Source organism: Lissotriton vulgaris, chromosome 1_1, assembly GCF_964263255.1.
Source record: "Lissotriton vulgaris chromosome 1_1, aLisVul1.2, whole genome shotgun sequence".
NCBI lineage: Eukaryota > Metazoa > Chordata > Amphibia > Caudata > Salamandridae > Lissotriton > Lissotriton vulgaris.
Window position 1 is genome coordinate 444691100 of NC_141685.1, and position 16031 is coordinate 444707130.

At 50.6% G+C, this 16031-nt stretch overlaps 1 protein-coding gene across 6 annotated transcripts in view; it reads left to right on the top strand.

Moving 5' to 3' along the window:
- Positions 1-16031, top strand: part of PATJ (PATJ crumbs cell polarity complex component) — a 1366227-nt gene that overhangs the window by 701971 nt on the left and 648225 nt on the right. For all 6 annotated transcript variants that reach the window (XM_086953328.1, XM_086953320.1, XM_086953345.1 and 3 more), the window contains one exon: positions 8154-8289. In XM_086953328.1, the coding sequence (XP_086809454.1) occupies positions 8154-8289 (136 nt within the window). The remainder of the gene's footprint in view (positions 1-8153; positions 8290-16031) is intronic.

Below are 16031 nucleotides of genomic sequence, written 5' to 3' on the forward strand. Positions count from 1 at the left end.
ACAACAATACACTCCCCACTACCCGTCTTTTTAGAAGGTCCTACCCAGTTCACCAGCCTTACTGCCATTATCTGTTCTGAATATGAAATGGGAAAACCACAATTTTTATTAAGCCACGCCACTGTCTTATTTTTCAGTGATGCATGAGATTCATCATAAGGTGAGGCGGGGTGGGTACCACAAGGTGGAACATTGGTCAATACTGCCACAAACGGTGCACAATCAGGTGGTAGATTCAGATATCGATTGTACCTGGGAGGTCTAGAGGCTGGACCACTTCGTGGGGCTATATTGGGTTGTGTCAACAGAGCAGTTGCCACTGGGGCGGTTGGTATACTTAATGCCTCATTCCCAGTGGTGGCTGCTACAACAATATTCCCCATGTTCAGATGGTCTTTAGCTTTCACCACATCCTGCCCTTTTCCGCCCGCCTTAGCACTATCATTAATTGGTGCCGTCAGATGTGTAGATATCAGGCCGTCCAGCATGCCCATTTCCGTGACCAGGGTCTCAATCTTGTTGGTTAGTGGTTTAATAAACTCCTCTATCTTCATTGTTAGTTTTGCTTCTAGATTTTTAATGAGAGAAGCAAACTGATCAGAATTCAGATTAAGACCACTGTCCTTATTTCCTGTAAACACAAAAGGGTTTAAGGCAGGGCTGTGAGCTTCTTTCCCATCCTTTTTTGCGTTGGCGTTATGTTTCCCCCCCGTTTTTGATGTACTGTCCTACATGTTCGAATCGGCCTGATGACAGGCAGAGCTTCACTTATAACAACTAATTCCTCACTTAACAGGGCGTGTTGGTCTGAGTGAACCTCGACACTCACTGTGATGGGCGTCGGTGGTTCTGCTATGGTAACACCACTCATATTTGCCTCAACGTCTATAGTCATTCTAGTGGGAGACAGTTCTGGCAGGTCCACTATCGAAGTGCCCTTCCCTAAAGAGGCACGTCTATCATTATTTATCAATCATTATCATTATTACCAAATAGTTATCCATGGTGGCGGGACCCAATGCTGGTTTATCGCTTTTAGTTTTAGACATCTTAGATAACTGTGGTGCAAGATATAAACTCAGGTAAAACCACTACTTACTCATATGAAATATAACAAAAAATTAAATAAAGTCTCACGTGAAATTTACTCAATAGAGGTCCAGTTAAAATGATATAGGGTCCCTGGCCCAGTCCAGTCTCTTCAGGCCTCTGAGGGCCACAGAGGGCCCGCCCTTTGCTCGGGCTTAGCCCGGCGCGTCCCGCGTGCGTCCCGCGGGACGAGGTGCTGATGTTGCCTTTATGCGCCTCTTGGCGCTGTTGCTGCGTCACTGGTGGTGGGAGGGGCCCGGCCGGGATGCAGGCGGAGCAAGGCCCGGCCCTTTGCTGTTGGTGCTGCGCATTGCGGCGGAGCGAAGCCCGGCCGTGTCGTACAGGTACCTCAATCACCCCCACAAGCCTCGGAACTGGCGCTGCCTTTATGCGCCTCCTGGCGCACTTGCTGCGTCACTGGTGGTGGGAGGGGCCCGGCGGAGCCAAGCCCGGCCGGGATGCAGGCGGAGCAAGGCCCGGCCCTTTGCTGTTGGTGCTGCGCATTGCGGCGGAGCGAAGCCCGGCCGTGTCGTACAGGTACCTCAATCACACCCCTCCATGGCGCACCATCACTAAGGACAGGTGGGTGCTGCAAATCGTCCGAAGGCGATACTCCCTCCCCTTTGAGGCGACCCCTCCAGCCATGCCACCGGTGGAAAAGTGTGGCTCACTGGTTAGAGCGGCAGACTCTGAAGCAGAGATCAGGCCTGGGACCAGGGTTCAAGTCCCGACGCGGCAGGGTCTTGGGCTCAATGTCCGCGGACTCGATAATTCTCGCCTCGGCGCCTACTCTAATCATGGGTCCCACCCTGCAACTCTGGGCAATAGCTTGCTTAATCTCCACAACGGCCCCTACAACACTGGGATGCCTGGCTTCACTTTGGGGGTGCCCTGGAGGGGAATCTCACAGGGAGAGCCAGGAAGGGTTCCACAGCGTTATACAGCGCTGGGACGCCCCGTTGCTGGGGCAGCTGTGCGCTTTACAAGTATACTACATTTACATTTACATTTACCGCAGTACCACCGCATGTCGGGGGTTCACTTGAAACTTCTGCAAGAGGAAGTTACGGCCCTCTTGGCCAAGGGGGCCATCAAGCGCGTTCCTGGGCCAGAAGTAGGGTGTGGTTGTTACTCCCACTACTTTCTGGTTCCCAAGAAGGGCAAAGGGGGCCTATGCTCCCTCTTGGACCTGCGGAACGTCAAGGGCTTCCTCCGGAAGAAGTTCAAGATGCTGACTCTGGCTCAGGTCTTAGCTGCCCTAGACCCGGGAGACTGGATGGTAGCTTTGGACTTGCAGGATGCATATTTTCACATCCCCGTCCTGCTGGCCCACCGGCTTTACCTGCGGTTCACGGTAGGCCACAAACATTTTCAGTTTACCGTGCTCCCCTTCGGCCTTACCAGCGACCCTCGGGTGTTCACGAAAGTGTTGGCGGTGGTCGCAGCTCAAATGCGCAGATTAGTGGTGTCAGTCTTCCCCTTACTCGATGACTGGTTGTTGAAGGCGGGCTAGCCCCTGACAGTGGTCAGCCACCTCCAGACTACGGCCAACCTCCTGCACTTGCTGGGGTTCTCCATCAATGTGCTGGAGGGGCACCTGTGTCCCTCTCAAAAGCTCCTCTTCATCGAAGCGGTTCTAGACTCGGCGCAGTTTCGGGTTTATCCTCATGAATAGCGGGTTTGGGTTATTCAGGCTCTGATTCCGATCTTTCAGCCTTTATCTCGAATCTCTGTCAGGTTGACGCTGCGGCTTCTGGGGCTGATGGCCTCCTGCATCCTTCTGGTGCATCACGCCCGGTGGCGGATGCAGGCTCTGCAGTGGGACCTGAAGTTTCAGTGGGCCCAGCATCGGGGCAACTTGTCCGATCACGTCTTGATCTCAGAGGGCACTGCAAGACAGTTGCAGTGGTGGCTCACGGACCGCGATTGGGTCAGCGGCCGATGCCTCTCCCTACCCCATGGGAGAGGTGGAGATCAGAGGCCACTGGTCTCCGGCGGAGTCCCGGCTCCACATCAACCTTCTGGAGCTGCGGGCGATCCGACTTGCACTGGAAGCATTCCTCCCCTCTGTCCGGAGAAGTGTAGTGCAGTTGTTCATGGACAACACCACCGCCATGTGGTACTGCAACAAACAGGGTGGGGTGTGCATGATGGATCACGAATGGCGTCTGAACTCGGACATGGCGCAAGGTCTCTTTCAGCAGTGGGGAGAGCCTTGGTTAGATCTATTCGCCACAGAAGAGAACGTGCAATGTCATCAGTTCTGCGCGTTGGAATTTCTAAGGCAGCACTCGCTCGGAGACGCTTTTCGTCGCGAGTGGAGATGTGGTCTGGCGTACTCCTTTCCGCCTATACCACTTCTGCCCAGAGTGCTGAAGAAGATCAGGCGCGATCGGGCCTAAGTCATCCTTGTGGCTCCTGACTGGGCACGAAGATACTGGTATCCCGAACTACTCCGCATGTCAGTCGATCCCCCGATTCGTCTGCCTCTTCAGGAGGACTTTCTGTCGCAGCAGCAGGGGACGATCATCCACCCGAACCTGTCCAGCCTCCACCTCCATGCGTGGAGATTGAGCAGCGGCAGTTGAGGTTATTTAACTTGCCTCCTGAAGTCTGTGATGTGATTCTGGCAGCAAGACGTCCCTCCACAAAATCGGTATACGCCTGCAGGTGGAATAAATTTGTGGTATGGTGCACAGCAAAGGCTGTGGATCCCCTTACTGCGCCCCTTTCAGAGGTTCTCCTCTTTCTTCTCTCTCTTGCCCAGCAGAGCTCTGCTCTGGGCACTGTCAAGGGCTACCTCTCTGCCATTTCAGCCTTCTTAAGGCTACCTGATCAGCCTTCTGTTTTCAAGTCGCCTGTTGTAAATAGATTCTTGAAGGGCATCACTCACATGTGAAGCCCGGCCGTGTCGTACAGGTACCTCAATCACCCCCGCAAGCCTCGAAACTGGCGCTGCCTTTATGCGCCTCCTGGCGCTGTTGCTGCGTCCCTGGTGGTGGGAGGGGCCCGGCGGAGCCAAGCCCGGCCGGGATGCAGGCGGAGCAAGGCCCGGCCCTTTGCTGTTGGTGCTGCGCGTTGCGGCGGAGCAAAGCCCGGCCGTGTCGTACAGGTACCTCAATCACCCCCACAAGCCCTGGAACTGGTGCTGCCTTTATGCGCCTCCTGGCGCTGTTGCTGCGTCACTGGTGGTGGGAGGGGCCCGGCGGAGCCAAGCCCGGCCGGGATGCAGGCGGAGCAAGGCCCGGCCCTTTGCTGTTGGTGCTGCGCGTTGCAGCGGAGCGAAGCCCGGCCGTGTCGTACAGGTACCTCAATCACACCCCTCCATGGCGCACCATCACTAAGAACAGGTGGGTGCTGCAAATCGTCCGAAGGCGATACTACCTCCCCTTTGAGGCGACCCCTCCAGCCATGCCACCGGTGGAGAAGTGTGGCTCACTGGTTAGAGCGGCAGACTCTGAAGCAGAGATCAGGCCTGGGACCAGGGTTCAAGTCCCGACGCGGCAGGGTCTTGGGCTCAATGTCCGCGGACTCGATAATTCTCGCCTCGGCGCCTACTCTAATCATGGGTCCCACCCTGCAACTCTGGGCAATAGCTTGCTTAATCTCCACAACGGCCCCTACAACACTGGGATGCCTGGCTTCACCTTGGGGGTTCCCTGGAGGGGAATCTCACAGGGAGAGCCAGGAAGGGTTCCACAGCGTTATACAGCGCCGGGACGCCCCGTTGCTGGGGCAGCTGTGCGCTTTACAAGTATACTACATTTACATTTACCGCAGTACCACCGCATGTCGGGGGTTCACTTGAAACTTCTGCAAGAGGAAGTTACGGCCCTCTTGGCCAAGGGGGCCATCAAGCGCGTTCCTGGGCCAGAAGTAGGGTGTGGTTGTTACTCCCACTACTTTCTGGTTCCCAAGAAGGGCAAAGGGGGCCTACGCCCTATCTTGGACCTGCGGAACGTCAACGGCTTCCTCCGGAAGAAGTTCAAGATGCTGACTCTGGCTCAGGTCTTAGCTGCCCCAGACCCGGGAGACTGGATGGTAGCTTTGGACTTGCAGGATGCATATTTTCACATCCCTGTCCTGCTGGCCCACCGGCTTTACCTGCGGTTCACGGTAGGCCACAAACATTTTCAGTTTACCGCGCTCCCCTTCGGCCTTACCAGCGCCCCTCGGGTGTTCACGAAAGTGTTGGCGGTGGTCGCAGCTCAAATGCGCAGATTAGGGGTGTCAGTCTTCCCCTATCTCGACGACTGGTTGTTGAAGGCGGGCTAGCCCCAGACAGTGGTCAGCCACCTCCAGACTACGGCCAACCTCTTGCACTTGCTGGGGTTCTCCATCAATGTGCTGAAGGGGCATCTGTGTCCCTCTCAGAAGCTCCTCTTCATCGAAGCGGTTCTAGACTCGGCGCAGTTTCGGGTTTATCCTCATGAATAGCGGGTTTGGGTTATTCAGGCTCTGATTCCGATCTTTCAGCCTTTATCTTGAATCTCTGTCATGTTGACGCTGCGGCTTCTGGGGCTGATGGCCTACTGCATCCTTCTGGTGCATCACGCCCGGTGGCGGATGCAGGCTCTGCAGTGGGACCTGAAGTTTCAGTGGGCCCAGCATCAGGGCAACTTGTCCGATCACGTCTTGATCTCAGAGGGCACTGCAAGACAGTTGCAGTGGTGGCTCACGGACCGCAATTGGGTCAGCGGCCGATGCCTCTCCCTACCCCATGGGAGAGGCGGAGATCAGAGGCCACTGGTCTCCGGCGGAGTCCCGGCTCCACATCAACCTTCTGGAGCTGCGGGCGATCCGACTTGTACTGAAAGCATTCCTCCCCTCTGTCCGGAGAAGTGTAGTGCAGTTGTTCATGGACAACACCACCGCCATGTGGTACTGCAACAAACAGGGTGGGGTGTGCATGATGGATCACGAATGGCGTCTGAACTCGGACATGGCGCAAGGTCTCTTTCAGCAGTGGGGAGAGCCTTGGTTTGATCTATTCGCCACAGAAGAGAACGTGCAATGTCATCAGTTCTGCGCGTTGGAGTTTTCCAAGGTGGCACTCGCTCAGAGACACTTTTCGTCGCGAGTGGAGATGCGGTCTGGCGTACTCCTTTCCGCCTATACCACTTCTGCCCAGAGTGCTGAAGAAGATCAGGCGCGATCGGGCCTAAGTCATCCTTGTGGCTCCTGACTGGTCACGAAGATACTGGTATCCCGAACTACTCCGCATGTCAGTCGATCCCCCGATTCGTCTGCCTCTTCAGGAGGACTTTCTGTCGCAGCAGCAGGGGACGATCATCCACCCGAACCTGTCCAGCCTCCACCTACGTGCGTGGAGATTGAGCAGCGGCAGTTGAGGTTATTTAACTTGCCTCCTGAAGTCTGTGATGTGATTCTGGCAGCAAGACGTCCCTCCACAAAATCGGTATACGCCTGCAGGTGGAATAAATTTGTGGCATGGTGCACAGCAAAGGCTGTGGATCCCCTTACTGCGCCCCTTTCAGAGGTTCTCCTCTTTCTTCTTTCTCTTGCCCAGCAGAGCTCTGCTCTGGGCACTGTCAAGGGCTACCTCTCTGCCATTTCAGCCTTCTTAAGGCTACCTGATCAGCCTTCTGTTTTCAAGTCGCATGTTGTAAATAGATTCTTGAAGGGCATCACTCACATGTTTCCTCCTGTTCCTTTCGTGATGCCTCAGTGGGACTTGAACCTTGTTCTTACTTATTTGATGTGCAATCCTTTCGAGCCCCTTCATAATTGCCCTCTTCGTCTTCTCATACTAAAGACTGCATTCCTGGTTGCCATCACCTCTGCCAGGATAGTGAGTGAGCTCCAGGCTTTATCTTCTCAACTTCCTTTCCTTTCTGTCCATCCGACAAAGTTGTTTTGAGAATGCGTCCCTCCTTTCTGCCCAAGGTAGTCACGGCCTTCCACATTGGGCAGTCTATCACCTTGCCCACCTTCTTTCCGCCTCCGCATCTCTCGAAAGAGGAAGAGAGGCTCCACCCTCTGGACCCAAAATGTGCGCTCTTGTACTATCTGGACCGCACACGCCAGTTCTGGGTGGATGACGAACTCTTTGTTGGTTACGTGGGCGCTAAGAAGGGACGGGCGGTGCAAAAACTTACCATTTCTCGATGGGTCGTCTTGTGCATCAAGGCTTGTTAATCACTGGCTAAAAAGAGCGGTCTGTGGGGCTTCGTGCCCATTCCACTCGGGCCACGGCGGCTACTACTGCCCTGGGTCGGGGATTTCCCTTGCAGGACATCTGTAAGGCAGCTACGTGGGCCTCGCTGCACACATTTGCTAGACACTACTGCCTGGACAGCCAAGTCCGGAGAGATGGCTTTTTCGACCGTTCCGTTCTCCAGGACTTTCTGGTGTGATCATTGGTTCGCAGACCCACCACCGGGGTTGGTATTGCTGGGATATCTATTCTAAGGTAAGAAATCTAACACTAACCTGTTTCTTTCAGATGCACAAGTTACTTACCTTCGGTAACAATATATCTGTAAGAAACAGTAGTTAGTGTTAGATTCCTTACCGACCCACCCATCCTCCCCGTTCTGCGAACTGATATCTAGGGTTAAGGTCATCCCTTTGAGAGCCCTAGTTTCATGGCACCAGTGTTGGTTTTTATCATGGCTCTGCGTTTCTGGCGCGGAAAAGCTGTGTATAAGAACTGACGCCAGCGCGCGAGGGCGGCGTCTAACTACTCCGGCGACACCATCCCAGCGCCAACGACGGTTGCGGAGCCGTAGAAGACGCCTACCGAATCGCAGGGTTATTGTTACTTAAAACTTTCCGGATCCAGTCTGACACCTGGGGATATTCTAAGGTTAGGAATCTAACACTAACTACTGTTTCTTACAGATATATCGTTACCGAAGTGCATCAGGTAGTCACAATCTGTGTGTAGTATGTTGTATCTAAAGATTCGCCATTAGTGAAAATGTCAGCTACAAAACTGCCTATCTGGCTGAGTAGAAGGTGGTGAGTTATCCCAAAAATTCTGTGATGCTCTTTATTTTGTGGCACTAACTGAGTCTTTTTGTCTTTGCCTTGACTTCCAGCGGATGAGTCCGGTTGTGGGAGGCGCACCGCCACCTATGAAGCTCCCACCTCCTTATACCAGACCAACGAGTTTTCCATCCATTGAAGTAGATGATGGTGAGGATCCCGCTGATGAGGACTATCAATTTACATCAGGTGAGCACAAATTCACCTGTGCTTTTTGTTGCCCTTTAAGTCTTTATTTTTGTACAATTAACAATAAATCAACATCTCGAAAGTGTTAACCCCTTTAAGAGCCTACACAAGCTGTTTAGATGGTGCAGTCGCAATTTAGAGCTTGCCAGGGCCATATCTCTCTTTTCTCTCTTTTTTTTTTTTTAAGATATTTTTATTGGGGTTTTATACATTGTATACAATCATAAACATTTCTTGTTGCGGTATGGTTAGCTCTTAGAAGGAAAAGGAAAGATGGAAAGGATTGAGCAGTCAGAGGGAAGAGAAGAGAGGGATAGGAAAGCTCAGTGTGCGGGGGGGAGGGTCTACTGTACACTGGCTGGACACCTAAAACAGTCACATGGCATTTCTCGGTACAGGGTTCAGGGTTCAAAACGCGTTGGACCGAATTTGCAGCTTTGAATTGTGCATTTGTTTAAATCTCTTTCTGCAATCTAATATTGGTATTTTCTGTGTATATGGAAAATGCAAATTATATTTTGATCTTAGTTTTAAAATCTTTTTTGTTTCAAAAAGAGTGCTGCACAAAATCACAATAAGTAAAATGCCTTCCATTCAGAATAACTACCATAGAAAATGAGAATGCTGCATCCACACTTTGAGTGCCCTCATATGTTAACCACATTTTTAAAGTACTAATCAAGCATTATATACTGCTGCTCTGTTAATAATTAATTATATTAAATATGAACACCATAAATAGCTATCAAAAAGTCTTTTTTAATCTGCCCCTTTTGTTTAGCTCATCTACTACCTTCTTAATACCTCCTCTTATCTACGCATACCAACCCCGTACCACTCCCCTCTCTCTCTCTCTCTCTCTATCTATATATATATATATATATATATATATATTACCTACTGGCGGTCGCCAGTAGGTATAAATAGTTAGGACCTAGTTACCATAGGAAATTCCGAACATTCTATTGGGAATAACTTTGGCGCCGATTGAGGGATCTGCCTGTAATTTTCGTTAAATTTGCCTCGCTACGCTCCGCTCCTTACCTGAAAGTTTCGGGGGGATTCGTCAAGCGGGGGCAGAGAAAAAAGGGGGGTCCCAAAACGTGTTTTCCCCATGTTAATTTTCATAGGGACATTCTGACAAGGCTACAGCTCGAACGGCTGAATGGAATTACATCAAACTTGGCAAAATGGTAGGGACTGGTATGCAGCAGTGCCTTTTGTATGTTTGGTGAAAATCCCTCCAGTAGTTCTTGAGAAAATAGATTTTGAAATTTTTCAAATGGCATTTTCTATGGGACCTTTAGACACGGCTCCCGCCCGAACGGCTGAACAGAATTACACCAAACTTGGCAAAATGGTAGGGACAGGTATGCAGTAGTGCCTTTTCTATATTTGGTGAAAATCCCTCCAGTAGTTGTTGAGAAAATTGAATTTGAGCAAATTATATATCTGTATGCGCTCACCGTATGCGCACCATACGTGTACGGTACGCGTACCGTACGCGCGCGTACCCTTGCGTGAGCGACCCCCAAGGGCAAAAAAAAAATTGCGGGGAACGCGCACCGTACTCGTACGATACGCGTACCGTGCGCGTACCTCGCGATTTTAAAAAAAAATTCAAAGAAATTTGCACTTGGTGGTCCTTCTGGGACCCCCTGAGAAGGGCTAAGGGGTCAGGGGGTCTCAACCCTGCCCCCTTTTCCCGTTTCCCACTCTTGTTTTGTGCTCTCTTGTGCCTCACTTTTCCTGAGAAACAAGATGGCTGCTCAGGTGGTCCCAGAAGGATAATAATATATATAAACGTAATCCGCTAATTTAACCCTTTCGATGCTCATGACGAGCTCAGCTCGTCATGATGCACAGTTGAGCTGTGCTGATGACGAGCTGAGCTCGTCATGACACCAGCAAAATGGCAATTTTCAGCACAGGAGGGGGAAAACGCCTAGCAGCCAAGGTGATAATTAGCATTTACAAAACCTTTGAAATTTATTGAAAAAAAATATGGGTTTCACGCCTGATATAGTTAGGAATTAGCATTTAAAAAACCTTGCAAATTCACTGAAAAAAACATAGGTTTCAAGCCTTATATAGTTAAGAATTAGCATTTAAAAAACCTTGCAAATTCACTTAAAAAACCATAGCTTTCAGGCCTTATATAGTTAGGAATTATCATTTTAAAAACCTTGCAAATTCACTTAAAAAACCATAGGTTTCAGGCCTTATATAGTTAGGAATTAACATTTAAAAAACCATTGAAATTGCTCCTATATAGTTAGTTGTACTAACTATATTTCGCGAACCCGTAATCCACTGCTGATGATGTCACATATTACATCATTCATGACATGGTCAAGTCAAGTCAAGTCAGAGAATTTATATAGCGCACTACATACCCAGAGGGTCTCAAGGCGCTTAGGAAGGGGAGGAGAATTACTTGTCAAATATCCACGTTTTAAGTTGCTTTCTGAATGCTAGGTGGTTCTGGGTAAGGGGAAGGTAAGCGGGGAGTGAGTTCCATGTTTTAGCAGCCAGGTATGAGAAGGATCTGCCTCCCATGGTGGTCTTGTTGATGCGAGGTACAGTGGCGAGGGCTTGGCTGGAAGAACGTAGTTGGCGGGAGGGGGTGTAGAAGGACAGTCGTGAGTTGAGGCATTCTGGTCCGATGTCGTAGAGTGATTTGTGTGCGTGGGTTAGCAGTCGGAAAGTGATTCTCTTATTGACGGGTAGCCAGTGGAGGTCTTTCAGGTGATCAGAGATGTGTTCGTTGCGCGGGATGTTTAATATGATTCTGGCTGAGGCGTTTTGGATTCGCTGGAGTTTCTTCTGGAGTTTAGCGGTAGTACCTGCGTAGAGGGTGTTTCCGTAGTCCAGTCGGCTCGTGACCAGAGCATGGGTGACTGTTTTCCTGGTTTCGGTGGGGATCCAGCGAAATGTTTTTTTGGAGCATGCGAAGAATGTTGAAGCAGGATGAGGATACGGCGCTGACTTGTCTGTTCATTGAAAGTGAGGAATCCAGGATAACGCCTAGGTTCTGTGCGTGGTCTGTCGGGATGGGTGCTTTTCCAAGGGCTTCCGGCCACCAAGAGTCGTCCCATGCAGAGGGGGATGTACCTAGGATGAGGACTTCAGTTTTATCTGAGTTCAGTTTCAGACGGCTGTGTTTCATCCATTCAGCAACTTCTTTCATTCCTTCGTGTAGGTTAGTTTTGGCGGTGCTGGGGTCCTTGGTGAGAGAAAGGATGAGTTGAGTGTCATCCGCGTAAGAGATGATGTTGAGGTTGTGTTGGCGGGCGATGGCCGCGAGGGGGCTCCTGTATACGTTGAAGAGGGTGGGGCTGAGTGAGGATCCTTGTGGTACGCCACAGATGACTTCAGTGGCCTCGGACTTGAATGGTGGAAGGCGGACTCTCTGGGTTCTTCCGGTGAGGAACGAGGTGATCCATTCAAGTGCTTATCCTTGTATTCCGATGGTACTGAGGCGTTGTAAGAGGGTGCTGTGGCAGACTGTGTCGAATGCTGCAGAGAGGTCGAGGAGGATGAGGGCGACTGTGTCTCCATTGTCCAGTAGAGTTCGAATGTCGTCTGTTGCTGCGATGAGGGCGGTTTCAGTGCTGTGTTTTGCTCGGAAGCCAGATTGTGAGGAGTCGAGGGATTTGTTGGCTTCGAGGAAAGCGGCGAGCTGGTTGTTGACAGCTTTCTCGATTACTTTGGCCGGGAATGGAAGGAGCGAGATAGGGCGGTAGTTTTTGAGTTCGGTGGGGTCTGCTGTGGGTTTTTTTCAGAAGGGCGGTGAGTTCAGCGTGTTTCCAGTTTTCCGGGAAGGTGGCGGAGTTGAAGGAGCAGTTGATGATGTCTCGGAGGTGCGGTGCTATGACGGAGTCCGCTTTGTTGAAGATGTGGTGAGGACATGGGTCTGTGGGGGATCCTGAGTGGATGGAGTTCATCAGGCGGATGGTGTCTTCAGTGGAGATTGGGTTCCAGTCGTTAAGGGTGTTCGCGGGGGGAGAATGTTAAGCGTATGGTTGGGTGGGTTGGTTTCCGGGTTGGTTGTCGAAGCTGTTGTGGATGTCTGCAATCTTGTTGTGGAAGAATGAGGCTAGGGAGTCGCAGAGGGCTTGAGAGGGGGTGATGTAGTTGGAATTGGCCGAGGGATTGTCAAATGACATCACTGATGACATCACTTATGACATCTCATTTGACATCACTGATCACATCACTGATGATATCATTCATGTGATAATACGATGCACCTCCTCACACTCTAATATAACCTTTGATACACCCAGTGTTAAATACAGACTACCATTCTTGAAACCAATGACATACCAGTTACTACATTTGCACTCACTGATTCCTAGGTCTACACACACATTCACTCATTCACCCATAGAATCACTCATACATACAGTCACTCATCAATACAACACTATCATATTCACTCATACACCTATACAGACACTCACCCACTGCCACTCATCCATGGAGTTACTCACACACCTAGTCAGTCATGCAAATAATCAATCACACTTCCATTTCCTCAACTATACAGTTATACACACAACACCTTACTTATTCAAACATATACTAACACATACTTACTCTCTTATACAATCACTGATACAAGTACACAATGATCCATACAGCCACTCGCACATTCACTGGCTCTCATGTATAGTCATTTATATATGCCAACTCTCACATGCACTGTGTTTTACATATGTACTTACTTGGACATGTAGCACTGAGATATCCTCTTTTCTATCCAACAGGACTGAAACTGTCCATCTTTATCTCATTTTTACAGAAAATAGGGTGATAAACTGTAGAGTGGAGTAGTGTGGGGTGTGTGAGAAGTTGGTCTGATACATGATGCTCACTAGTTCTAGTGATCACCTTGTATCAGTCCAAACAACCCTTATGGTGATTGGTTGTAAGTCAACCTTATAGACCAGCTATCCTAATGGTAGCATGGACAAAGCAGTCTTAGGCTAAACTCTATTGGCATTTGAAGCCAGCTGTTTTACCACATATAACCCCTTGAATACCAAGTGAAAGGACACCACACAGGTAGTTATGAAAATAAACAAGTATTTATTAACTAACATACACCTCTGAACTCTTTATGAGGTCAGAGGGCTAAGCACATGACAAACTCTTCGGAAAAATACACTCAAGTTGCACGATTTACAATGGTGCCCTAGGGGCACGACAAACCATATACTAAGAACAATGGAATGCGAGGAAAGAAAGTACTGTAAGAAGATCCAGAGGCTGGAGGATCGTTAGGACTACGCTACTGACTAGGTAAGTAAGGAGCAGGAGGCCCACGGGACTCACGTGCAGAGTGGAAACTCTCACGCGGGATGCGTACCAACGTCTATGGATGCTACAGTTTACAAAGTTACGGATTCCGGACAAACCCGGCTGGATGGGGGGAAAACAACAGTGGACCTGAACACTAGGATAGTGAACACTGACTTCAGCACCTAGAAGCTTTAGTTACCTAACCCACAGGCTGCGGGTGCATAGGGCTGAAGTGGTGTTGGGTTTGCTGCGTTGATCCCGGTGATGCTTGAAACAAGGAGTTGCTGGCAGGCAGCCAGATGGAGGAGTCCGATGGTTCCAAGGATGGAACTAGGAAGAAGAAGTCCTGAAGGGGAATGGGACAGAGTCTCGTTCACTAGCCAGTGACGGTGCTGGAACCAGGAGGGAACCAGATGCTGTCGCCACAGTCAGGTGGAGGACGGGACACTTCTCTCTGTAGCTGTGCGGACCAGGAGCTGTTCTCTATGACCAGGCTGGAGGCACGAGCTGTCCCACGTAGTCTGCTGCTGTTGGCGGTGTTGGATCGTCGATCTGGTCAACAGGCCTTGGCAAATGCAAGCCACGCGGTGGAACAAAGATGGCGTCTGGTGCGGACCAGGAGGGTCCGGGGTCCTTCTCGTTCACAGGGAAGCAAGGGCCAGTCTGGGGGGCCTGACCAGCAGTGTTGAATTCTTCGGGTCGTCGTCTCAGAGGTCACTAGCCAGCCGGCAAGTGACCAGACAACAGGACAAGCTGCAACCAAGCAAAAGGGCCCCATGCAGATCTCGGGGATGCTGGGGGGCTGGTCTTTGGTGCAGGAGCTGCGTCGGTGTGGGGCTTCTCAGACCCCAGTGCACTCACTCGAGGATCCCTCGGCGGTCGTGCTGGAAGCGCTGTGCAGGTTTCTTCAAGATGGCCGTCTCCAAGTTGCTCGTCGCACCCACGGGTCTCAGCTGTGCTGTGGATGTGGGTAGAGGTCAGAGGAGTCTGGAGGTCCGGGTCTCGTCGAGCGGGGTCGTCGGGTTCCAGGAAAGAAGGACTTGCAGCAAACCGCACAGGAGCTTGATGGTGCCTGCGAAGCAGGATGGTCACTCCCTGACCATAGGGGAGATTCTTCAGTCTTCTGATGTTCAGGAGGTCGAAGGTCAAGAGTTCTTTGTGGAATTTGTCAAGATTAATCTAACTGGGAATGGGACCAGCTCCTACCTTTATTCAGCTAAAGGGGGCTGCACTACGACTAGGTCCCTCCCCTGGGTGGGACCAGGAAGGGGGTGGTTACACCCCCTATCCTTTGTCCGGTCTTGCGCCAGCTCTGGGACTGGAGTGCCCCAGGAACTGGTTTAGACCGGAGCATGCACAGGGACACCTTGTGTGCCCCAGGCATGTCTCATTCCTTTCAGCCCTGTCCTACCTAATACACAAAATCCTGTCTGGGTTGGTGCTAGCACCTCCCAAGGCAGGAAACCCTTTGTCCGAGCCTCCCTCAATGGAAGGACTCCCAGCAGCAGGAGGTTAGACTTGTGTCTGTGGTGGCAGCATCCATTTTGTGATGCTGAGGCTCGAGTTAACTTTAACCGGGGTTCACAGTTACATACATGTCATGTCCCTCTAGAAGTGTGGAATGCTACCCCGTCACCAGAATTGGCGAGGGGGTAGTATTCCAATTCGTATGACACCTTACTCGACATGTTTTGATAATGCTATACCAAAGTTAGCATTTGACCGCGAAGGTTCATAATGCACTTAAGAGTATATGGTATAGCGTTATCATGGAACAGCTATTAGGACTTGGTTCCACAAGCTGCAAACGGGCTCAGCTCATGCCAGAGCACCATCTCACATAATTCCATGCACTCTGCCTTCAGGATTGTTAAGGCCTGCCATAGGAGTGACTGATAGGAAAATATGTGTCCATTTTAGGTTTAGATATAGGGAACTATATCTAAAGCAAAGGGTGATTACACCACCTTGCCTCAGCTGTCGTGCAGTCAGTTGTGTCTGTTTAGATGGCCAGCCAGGGGTGGCATAATACATGCTTCAGCCCCTGGTAGGCCCTGGGTACACCTATGCCCTGGATACCTAAGGTATGCTGTACAGGAGCTGATAAGGTGGCCCAGTACCAATTGGTAAATGCACCTAAGGTACATGGTTGTCAATTTAGAGAGAGAACAGCTAGGCTGTGGGTCTGATTAGCAGGCCCACAGCCAGGGAAAGTCGTAAACCAGTGAAGCAAAAAGCAAAAATCGGGGGTGACCATAGGATTGCAGACCCTACTCTCCTACAGGGTGTCTCAGGGATTGACCCTGAGGCGTATGTTATTTGCTATGTACTTCTCCCCACTGGCCAAACTGATCCAAAATGTTGACCTCTCTTTAATGTTATAGGTGGATGAAGCACAAATTGTAGTTTCCGTGAGTGATAAATCTTGTGTGGCT